This window comes from Hibiscus syriacus, unplaced genomic scaffold, assembly GCF_006381635.1.
Source record: "Hibiscus syriacus cultivar Baekdansim isolate YM2019G1 unplaced genomic scaffold, ASM638163v2 tig00116962_pilon, whole genome shotgun sequence".
In the NCBI taxonomy this organism is placed as follows: Eukaryota; Viridiplantae; Streptophyta; class Magnoliopsida; order Malvales; family Malvaceae; genus Hibiscus; species Hibiscus syriacus.
Window position 1 is genome coordinate 7,718,077 of NW_024063488.1, and position 10,972 is coordinate 7,729,048.

Below are 10,972 nucleotides of genomic sequence, written 5' to 3' on the forward strand. Positions count from 1 at the left end.
ATAGCATCTTCCGGCTTTACTGACTAAGTTATGGAATCTTTTACCTTTCTATCTCATCTCAAGCTTCAAAGCCAGAGAGTTTCAAGTGCCATATCTACATTCACATGGAGAAGATGCTAGACCCATCACCATTCCTATTCTACACTTCCAGTCACTTGAAATTGAGATATGGCAATTATAGTACCTCTTTCAAATATCCTTTATAAGATTATTTTTCATTCTATACAACAATTTTTTTTCTCGAAAAATCCCCTCGTAACTAAAATTTCAAAATAATATATATGGATATAAAGATATCTCCGGATATAAAAATTTTATATCTTTCGAAAATTTACAATTGTTTAACATGATATTTGGTAGACATCACAAGATTTGTTATAGTCAAAATCACTTGACAAATGATCGCATCAATCAAATTTATTAACTGACACTCGTATTAAGGATTATTATAAAATCTGTCGTCTAAGACTGAGAGAGGTACGAGAGCAACATTATTATTTTCTTTCTCTTTATCCTCATGAAAATTGAGGACATTAACATTGATCTATTGTTGTATATTTACTGATTGTGATTCTTTAATTAGAAAGTATGAATCATCAATGATTGATATAATCCATTTATTCTCATCGACCATAATAATTTAGGTTTCGTTACGTAATTTTTGGTGCATAGGATAATATGATTTAGTCGATCACTTTCTACAGAAAAGAGAACCCACGGTTTCAGCTACCTCTTCCCCTGTACCTGTCCAAAAATATACACAAGATACCAAGGTGGAACCAGTTTTTTTTAAGCCTTAAGAAATTTTCTCAATCCCCAAGTGATCAAAAAGCAAATTTGATCTTAACCGACTGCTTTAGAAAGAGTGTTGGAAAAGGCAATATGGGTTCCTTTTCTTTGTCATCATCCTCTGAGCTTTTATGACAAAGGAACCGATTTTTTCTTTTTTAAGAATAGAAAATTCAGTTTTTATAGGAGTAATTTATAAGTTTTGCACTTTTACTGAATGAGAGTGGGATGATAAATTAATCACATCATATGACAGACAAAAAGTATATGAACAAGATGCCACTGTCATAGTCACCATAATTACTAAACTACATTGCGGGTAAATAAATCATCGAACTACCAAGCTTGCAATTCCAGCAAAGTGGGGGAGCCTTCCTTTATCAACAATCCACAAAGAAGAAGAAAAAAAAACCAACCAGATTGCTCAGATTCACAGTAAAGTAACACTTTAAAGTTCTTCAAATGCCGTCGTAATCAATTAAAAATAATGATTAAAGATCTTCCCTTTTTCTAGCCTGTTGCTTTTGGTGTACAGCTCTTCCAAAACCAAGGTATGAAGAAAAACAAAATTCGTAGTAGTTTTGTGTTGTATACACATGGCCTTGCCTTGAGATTCGGGCTTTAACAATCTGATCTTCAGCAGCATGCAGCGTGCAGTGCTCCCCATAAAGCAGAAGAATCCCGAATAAAATTCCCATTTCAGATGTTAATTAATATAGCTGCTTTTCATTTGAAGATGGTTGAGATTATGAATAAAATCTGGAGAGGAAGATAAAGGAAACCGCTGAAGCCAACAATGCGGTATGGAAAACATCAGAAGAAAGAGTCCTGGGAGATTCTCCTGTAAGAAAATCTGGTAACCATGGACTATTTTTGTCAGCTGGAACCTGTCCTGATGACCCAGTACTAGATCCATATGTTGTGTTTGTCACCCCTGTTGTGTCTGTTGTTGTTGGTGGCGCACTGCTTGCAGATTTTTGACTGTAAAAATAAAATTACAGTACTGAAAAAGGTGATAGAGAATATAGACTTTGAACGTAAATGGAGCTTTTAAAAACCACAGCAATTAAATGGTTAATTAAAAAGGAGATTCTGATTCTGATACAGATGGAACAAAGTTGTTTGATCTTAATGCCTTTTCCTTTTTCAATGGGTTCTAATATATAAATCAGAAAAGGATTTCACAACAATTTTATGCATATAAAAATGACTCGTTTTGCATATTATCTGCTAAACAATTGACAGCAAGATCCTTAATGTATGCCACAAGCTAAAGGCACTGACTAATGACTCCATGACCTGTTAGCTTGTGCCTTACAAAAGGGCTTTGAGAAAATAGTACGAAAACAAATTAAAAAAAATAACACTTTCAGATTCAACGAGCCGAGTACAATACTACTAAAATAGTTGATAATGATTATTTTTGTAAACAAAAACAATTTAACCAATGGAATTGGGGAAAAAAGGTAAATAAAAAGAAATAATGGAATATTGTTATGTCGTCAGTGCTTACCTTGTTGATGAAGGGCAGAATGTAATCGTATAGTCGGCTCCGGTACATGTAAACGTACTGGTTGCATCATCGTACGCGTAGCTATACGATTTGGGGCAAGCCGCTTTGAACATCCCCGCATAAACGGACGGTTTACAGGTATCGGGAGTGGCGTACGTGCCGCTGCAGCAATACTCGGGAGTCCCGAAAGCCTCGCATGCACTCTTACAGGCCTCGCCGGAACTAGCCCTTAACTCGGACGGGCACTGCCGGTTCAAGTCGTTGACGCACCCCGTTGATAAGCACGTGCCTGACCCTCCGCTTGCCTCCACGATCATTGGCAAGTTGTAACCGTCAACTAAGCTAACGTCATAGAAATCCTGGGTACCTGACCCGATCGTGAATTCCGCTAAGGTAGCCGGGGGAGTTGCACCTCTGCCATTGCATTCGACTTGGCTTGAGCCACAGTCAGCGGTTTGGCAGGTGAGTTGACCTGTGTTTTGGTCCGATGTACATCCGGATCTTCCCCAGAACCTACCTGACCAACCGGGTTGTGCCTGGAATGATCGGGACCCTCTGGCCGGCAGCTCGAATCCAGTGCTACCTAAGTCGGAGTTGCCAAGAATACCAGGCCAAACTGTGTGGTCACATTTATTCACTAATGTAAATGTAGTCCCTGAAACCCCTGTGTATACATGTATAAATGCAAACTGTGTTAATGTCAATGGTAAATTGTTAATGCTATGGACATTCAATGTTGAAGATCTTACCTTGGAAGAAAGAGATGAGGCAAAACAAACAAGCGGCGGAGATCAGATCCATCTGTACTGAAATTTTTGGGGTTTGAGCAAATACTTGGATTTTACTAATGCTTGTCTCAGGAAGAAAAGGCTGCATTTCCAGTGTGATGATAATCAATTGAAGGGAAAAAGAAAGGGGTTGTTTCAATGGTGTTGGTTGCGGATCACCAATTGAGTAAGTTTGATGTCTCTTCCTTCACGAGAGGAGACTTTGATGATGGGGAAGAAATTTTATGTCATATATTACATTTATAGTAGTGTGGAAAGTGGAGTAAACTCTACTGTTGTATAAGGACAGACTCACATAAGAAAGACCACGTAAATTCTCAAGAGTTGCCAAAAAATTGCAAGAACCGTAAACATATATATAGTTTGGTAATTTAAAACAATAAAAATTATTTAGTGCTATGATTTTAGCCCTTCTAAGTGACGAATATTTTTGAAAAAAATAACAAAGCGTTGAATAAAGTAATGGCTTTATTGGCGCTACTGAATTTGGCAACCATTTCAAGTATCAAGGATTTTTCTTCAAATCATTGGAGCTTAGAAAATAAAATGGAGATGGAATTTATTTTAGAAAATTTTAAATTAATTATTTTTCTTCCCAAAGCTTAGAATATATATTATTCATTTTTAATTATGAAGTAGGGCTAATTGAGCATCTTATTTGAGCCAAAATTGATGACTGGATTTGGAGCCAATGTTGGGGTGATACGAGATTTCCTCTTGAATAAGATGTACTTCCAGAATTATGAAGTAGGGCTAATTGAGCATCTTATTTGGTTAAACTTGTGATCCAACCTAACAAACCCACGTGCTTGAAGAAATACATGTGGCCTGGCATTTCAACTTCCAAGGTTTAATTATAGTGGATGTTGCTATCACTCTTGGCTAAAGACTCGCAAACAGTAAAAAAATTTCACGGGAATCAGATTCCTGGCAATCAGGACTTTCCCTACGTTCTTTACCCATCGTTTCACTATGATATTATAAGTCTGCAACCCATTTTGATACTGTATAGACTGACACCGTTGCTGTGGCCGTCAACAACAAACTCATCCACGGGATCCACTTTCCTCGCTAATTATAGGCTAACACGTGAATTAATTAAGATAGTCCTTAGTTTAATTTCTCTTCGGACCATGGAGTTTGGATCATGAGAAAGTTGTCCACTTATATGTATGGAGTTTATATCAGGGCTGATACCCGGATCGAAGATACATGGAGCCTAGGTATTGAGGCCATTAAAAGGCTAAATACACCGAAGAAAAGCAAAAACCCGACTTTTCTTTTTCAGTTAGCAATTACACTCAAAGATTTTGCTGATGCTGATGCTAATGCTAATGCTAATCCACGTCAATGTACACGCGTTGCCCTGAAAGGCATTTGCCTATGGGACCTTAAAATCATCGTTTTCTTTCATTCCCACCCGCACCCTCATTCATCATCGCCTTGATTCATTTCAGCGCCTGCAACGGCCACCAAAGTGGGGCTGGATCATTAGAGCGCATAGAGTTTTTAATCATTAGCCATTACTGTCTGAGGATTGCCGACCGGTCTAATCGTCCAGACTCTGGTTCTTTATTTGAGAGCGTGGATCCATTGTGTATTCAGTTGTTATCGGCAAAGCAACTCAGATGTAGTTTACAAATTTCTACAACAAATAAATCATTGCTTCATTCATAAACAAATAAATCCTGATGATGTCTCGGGTAAGATATGAAAACTTTGGAAGATTTTTCATTTAAGAAAACAAGAGAAAGCTTTGGAAAATGCAGGGCATGTCTCAAAGCACATGCCAATGTTTTGTGAAAGTGAAAACGCCTACGTTGCATGTGGAAAAGTTGATAACTTTTTCATCCGTAATATACATATAATGTACCGAAATCTTTTTGCGCCAATATGGCTACTCAATGCTATATTTAAAATGTTAATCGTATATGATCAATATAATATTTCCAAAAAAGAGTAGACAACAAGAAATATATTTAAGATCAGTGTATATGATTTCCGGTCACAATAGTAAATAACTTTTCCTTGCAAACTTATTAAGAGGATTAACCATTAAGAAATCAGAACACTGCCACCTGTCTTTTTTAATTCTAAAATCCAGTTTTGAAGGAAAAGCTGAATTTCCCGCATCATTGCTCGATGATTATCGACTGAGAGCAATGCAACGTCAGAATAAGTACATCTTCAGTTAAAGTGATAAAAGATTTCCAACGTTCGCTGCTCATGGAAGAATCTTTTTCCCTTTTGGTGGCTGATAATATAGCTATATTTTACCTAAACAAGCGGTTGGGCATTCACCGCTAACACTTTAACTGCTTTGGCATTTCCATTTATATTTATCATGGAATGGATAGATTGTTATCCACTTTGCCATAAACGTAATGACATGTATAAGTGGGATGTTTACGTTGCATGTTCAAACATTTCTGCAGCTAACCTAATTTCCATGTGCTCATAACCAGAGGAAAAGTAAGAAATATCCAGCATTAAGCTTTGTCATCAACAAGACATTATTATGACATATTAAAGGCCAAAGATAAGGCAAACGTGCTAGAATTCAAGGGGAGTGATCAGCTTGTCACAGCCAGACAGCAAAAGAAATAATATAAAGATTCAACGAGATCTGTGACTGTGAATGTCCTTTTGACATGTTATCCATCGTGTAAAGTACCATTTTGGATAATTGTCATTGATATTCACTTAATTTTATTTTTCTCTTCACTTCCTTTTTCCTCTCAGTCTCACTTTTTCAACTACTTTACAGAAAGATTTGCGCCATTTCGACATAAACCTATATGATTTCGAAGACTCTCCAAAACCAGTGCTAGCTTTTGCTTTTCTCCTTTTGTTTCTCTACTTTACATTATCTGCTAGAAGAGTCATTATCATTCGTACCAAATCCCTCATAAAAGCTCAAAAAAATACCTTGGTGGCACAAGTGGTCGATTACAATTAGGGTAAACACGGCCGTGCCGGCCATGTTGATGATATCACGTTCCAAGACGGGACCAAAGAAACACAACTTTCTCAGGGCAGAATCATCAAGGGAGACCCGCAATATCCGAATTGTTTAGAAACTTCACCGATTCATGGGGGACCTATAGAAAATAGTTTTTGCCGGCAAAACTTTCGAGATAATGTTCTGAAAGAAATTAATTCACGAGCTAATGCACTCCCAAGATTAATTGCTCAAATAGGGTGAAATTGTTGGCCGTAGGTCGCCATGCCTTCCGGGCGACCTTGTAGGTCGCCATGCACTCCGGGCGACCTACCCTTGCTCAAACAGAGAGAATGAACGTGCTGCATGGCACATGCAAGTCCCAACACATAGGTCGCCATGCCCTCCGGGCGACCTACCCTCGCTCGGTTGCCCTCAGATTCCCTCGCATAGCTTTCTCGGTTGCCCTCGGATGCCCTCGCATAGCTCGTTCGGATGGCCTCGGTCGGATGGCCTCGGATGCTCTCGGATGGCCTCGGATGCTTTCGGATGGCCTCGGTCGGATGGCCTCGGATGCCCAGCGTGTTGGGACGTGCATGGCACATGCAATCTCTTGTAGCTCGTCGGGAAGACATGGCGACCTAGTAGGTCGCCCGGAAGGCATGGCGACCTACGGCCAACACTGTGGATTTCACCTTATTTGAGCAATTAATCTTGGGAGTGCTTTATCTCGTGAATTAATTTTTTCCAGAACATTATTTCGAAAGTTTTACCCTTTTTGCCTTCATAAAAGATTCTCCTTTAGGGAATGCACGAGTATTATTAGTTGAAGAGATGTGGGAAAGATGTCAAAAGGAAGGTCAAGGACGTGGATGCAAATATGACAAGAGATTAAAAATAGGAAAAAAGTGTAAGAAAGTTCAAAACTTTGTCCCCCTAAATATCTTCCATGTTACCAACAAAAGTCACTGCAATTCTCAAACCTATTGCTTTAATATTTACTGAAAACGAAAGAGATCTAATTTAAGATCTCTAAAGCTACTGATCATATGTGTTTTAGTTGTGGAAAAACTCGCTTGCACTAAGAAATGAAAAGGGAAGGCTTGCTCACTAACCTCAACTTAGATTGTCTTTCTTCAGTATAAGAAGCTGACTAGGTGCTTAGACAGATTGTGCTAAAAAAGTAATGAGAAAATTTCCTCCATATCCAAGATTTTAGTAAAATACGTAAATACTATAACTTTATTAAGACTCGTCTTTTTTATCAAATAGTGACTACTTAATTTTAAACAGAAGCAAAAAAAAATATTGGCTCCTCCAAGGATCAACTTGAAAATTTTCTAATTTGCTGTTAGAAAAGAAACATATAAAAAACGTAAATTATTGCATAATGGGCACAAATGATTGAGTCATTAGTCGAAATGAGTTGTTATTATATTCTAATAAGTTATACAATACTGCAAAGTCCACGATAAAGTGGTTGTTCTAATAAATTATTGATGGATGGAAATGGAAGTCATGCACTCATGCTTAATAGTTCTCTCCCAAGTTTTAATGTAACAAGAAATGGGAAAATTGAATTTGATAAAATGCACTACTTAAGGCCCATTACGTTGAGGCCCAAAATCACATTATATTGTGTCTATTTTTGAAGTCCAAAAGCAACTGTGAAGTCTGCTACAGTGCTACTTATGAACCAATAAACTTATTCAGTATATTAAATTAATTTTTTTAAATTAATATTATTCAAGTGATTAATAATAATCGTGAATGTATAATCTCAATTATCCATAATCTGTTGACTGACCTTAATTTGGTCACATTGAAATGTCGCTGTGAACTTCGTTTTGGCTCGTGAGTTTCTAGCAAAGCTACAAACGGTATGCTCCTTGCTTAATTATTGGAGATTCCCGGCCCTCTTGGCCATGGGTTGTTTCACGCGTAGGGCTATACGCTCTCCGGCTAATTAGCAGACTAAGACGTTTCATCTGTCCGCTTATAATTAATTTGTGATAAATGTCACGTGTCATGATCTTTGGGTCTGGGACATTGATGCAAGTGTCTGCTAAAATGATTTTATGCAGAATATGGGCTTGCCAAGGCCACCAGACTTGGCCTATCACTTGGAGAATGTTGTGGAACTCGTTCACATTGGCATTGCAAAAAAGGAAAGTGACATCAAATCCAAAAAATGATCACACGAGCTCGGTAAATATTGCAAGAGATAACAAATCAAGAAGATATCGTGGGAGAATTTACCATATTCAGTGTGAACACCTATCCAAGGAAAGAATCCTAATAATTGATGTAATTAGATAAGATTGAGTTGGATTTCCTTGATTTAGGGGATCTTGTATTAATTGGGCAGATATTAGCTGTTGATGTAAATCGATCTAGGACATTGATTGAGAGGTAACTCAACTATAAATAGAGAGCATCTCTTCCTCATTTGTATCCATCCATTCCATTCATTCTCTTTGGAGAGTAATAAAGCTCTGAGACAGTTACTATCCATTCCCAGGGATAGTGGCAATAGTTGGGGAAGATTACAAAGAGGTGCAGTTGAGAGATGGTAAAGGAAGCTCTTCGAATGACCAAGGTGAGTCATCGACTGTTCGTAGCCAAGGAAAGCCATCGAGAAAGAATGGCAAGGCTAAGTCCGGTGTGAAGAAGAAGGTGAGCAAGGAAAAGTCGAAGTGCTACTTCTGTGATGGTCCTCATTTGATTAGAGGATGTCTCGAGAAGAGTCGCTTTACTGCAATCGTCAGGGGAATAGACGAGCCAGAAGGAGGAGTAGCAAAACTTGGCGCTATTGCGAGTGTCAATGCCGTCAAAAAAGGAAATGGCGCAATTGCAAGTGAGAAAGCAACCAAGCCAAGAGAGGGACTTGGATCGATTGCGAGTGCCAATACGACCAAGCCAACAGAAAGTGGTGCAACTACAAGTTCCAAAGTAGTCAACCCAAGATCGAGACATGACGAGACTGCAAATGTACATGACGAGACTGCAAATGTCAAAAGCAATCGAGCATAGGAAGAGACTTGGTATGATAGTGAAAGATAAAGTCGTCAAGTCGAGGGTGCAGAGTAAGCAAGTTCGCTCACAATATGTCAGGATAGAGGCGTGGTCCAAATTGAGGCGTCTCAGGCATAAAGGGACACTTAAGGAGCATGTGAGCAGATTCAGAAAGCTTATGCTCAAAATTTTGAGTTTGATTGAAGAAGATGGATTATTCATCTTTATGATCGGATTGAAGCCATGGGCGAAGAAAGTGTTGGAGCGAAAGGAAGTCAAGGAGTTGTCTAAAGCCTTGACAACCGTCGAGTCCATCAAAGAATTTGGAGTCAAGAAGAACAAGACTTCCAAGGAAAAGCCGAAAGCCGAGTGTAGTGGCAAGGGAATCCGTGATGAAGGCAAGTCAAAGGTTGAGGAATGTTATTCCTCGAGTGACAGAGAAAGTCCACTAAATGATGAACCGGATTGTGAGTCTAGGGAAGATGTGTGCAGACTTGGCACAAGTACAAGTGTCAAAGATGCTAAGCCGAGGGTAAGAGTTGAGCAAACAAAGGGTCGCCAACTTAAGTTACCAAAGGTGTTGCAATATTATCCTAGGGGAGGCGAGTCATCCAAGGTGAAGGATGGGCCCACGATCAAGTTGTCCAGAGAAGAGCACGAACCCATGATTGAAGAGGCATTGAGACTTGGCTCACTTAGATTTGTTTCTGCCAAGGAGAGTAGGAGCCAAGTGCATGAAGGGTTGTCCATGTCTGAGGTGCTTGCCAAGGATGTTCAAGTGAAGAACAGTCCTTCAGAGACTAGTAAACAAAAGTTGAAGGGGGCTAAAACGTTGAGGGACAAGGAAACCATGGAGAAACTACCCATTTGCAATGTGGGAAGTGAGCTTCAAACTTCGTCTTAGAAGGGAAGAGGCAAAAAGGGGCATCAGACTTTGCCGTGAGAAAGTGTCGATGCATGGTGACATAAAGAACTTCAATGACGAGGGTTCGATGCGAGGAGTGTCAGACTTAATGGAGTAAGAAGGATTGACGTATTTTTGAGTAAATACCACGAAATCAGAGGGGAATGTACATCTCAACATGATTCTAGTGTTCATTTAAGTTTGATTTATTGTCTTTAGTGGGCGTAGGTCGAGTAAGACCTAACTTTTTGCGTAGGGGAAACAAAGTTTGAAGGGGATCCAAAACTTTGTCGCAGGGCTAAGAGAGTCCAAGACGAGACAAATTAAGACTTGTAGAAAGGGTTCCTACGACAGAGATGTACTTATGGGCGTGTTAGCCCATTTCATCACTTGGCGGAAAGAGCCGAAGAAAGCACAACCTTTATGGGGAGGTCGAGTCCTTATGAGGGAGGACGTGAGCAAGTGAAGGCTTCGAAAGGCAACCAAGTTGATGTAAAGTATGGAGCAAGGGATGGTGAAGTTACATGCAACAGAAGCCAAGGCAAATAGTTCGTATGGGAGGCCACAACAAGCCAAGGCTTTGAGAATAGTCCAAGGTGATGTTGCCCATGATCGTCGAGTGGAGCAACGAGGGCGTTGTTAGGTTCGGTGGGGGAGAATGTCACGGACCGTGATCTTTGGGTATGAGATATTAGTTTAAATGTCTACTAAAGAGGTTCTATGCAGAATGTGGGCTTGCCAAGTCTACCAGACTTGGCCCATCACTTGGAGAATGTTGTGGAGCCCGTTCAAATTGACTGTGCAAAAAAGGAAAGTGTCATCAAATTCGAAGATGATCACAGGAGCTCGGTGCCTTGGAGTAGTCATGTTGGTATTAAAACTTCTGCATCCTAGAAGCCTTAAGGACTTGGTTCCAACCTTAGTGAGTTTTCATGCTCACTAGGCTTGGGTAAGACTTACTTAGTCGCAGAGAATACCAAAAAGTGTCAAGAAGCGTCTAAGGTCACACGATCTGTTAGATC

General features: G+C 39.4%; 1 protein-coding gene across 2 annotated transcripts; it reads right to left on the bottom strand.

Annotated features, from left to right (window-relative positions):
- Nucleotides 1–1,188: 1,188 nt before the first annotated feature.
- On the bottom strand, nucleotides 1,189–3,290 carry LOC120190032 (thaumatin-like protein 1). 2 transcript variants are annotated; one of them, XM_039193160.1, is made up of 4 exons: nucleotides 3,052–3,279; nucleotides 2,303–2,966; nucleotides 1,423–1,770; nucleotides 1,189–1,383 (listed from the first exon to the last, which is right to left on the bottom strand). In XM_039193160.1, the coding sequence occupies exons 1-3, from the start codon at nucleotides 3,176–3,178 to the stop codon at nucleotides 1,536–1,538; spliced, it is 1,026 nt and encodes a 341-aa protein (XP_039049091.1). In that variant the 5' UTR covers nucleotides 3,179–3,279; the 3' UTR covers nucleotides 1,189–1,383; nucleotides 1,423–1,535. The 2 variants fall into 2 exon arrangements, with proteins under 2 accessions (XP_039049091.1, XP_039049092.1); XM_039193161.1 differs by lacking the exons at nucleotides 1,189–1,383; nucleotides 1,423–1,770 and having other exon boundaries at nucleotides 2,299–2,966; nucleotides 3,052–3,290.
- Between the last annotated feature and the right edge of the window lie 7,682 nt (nucleotides 3,291–10,972).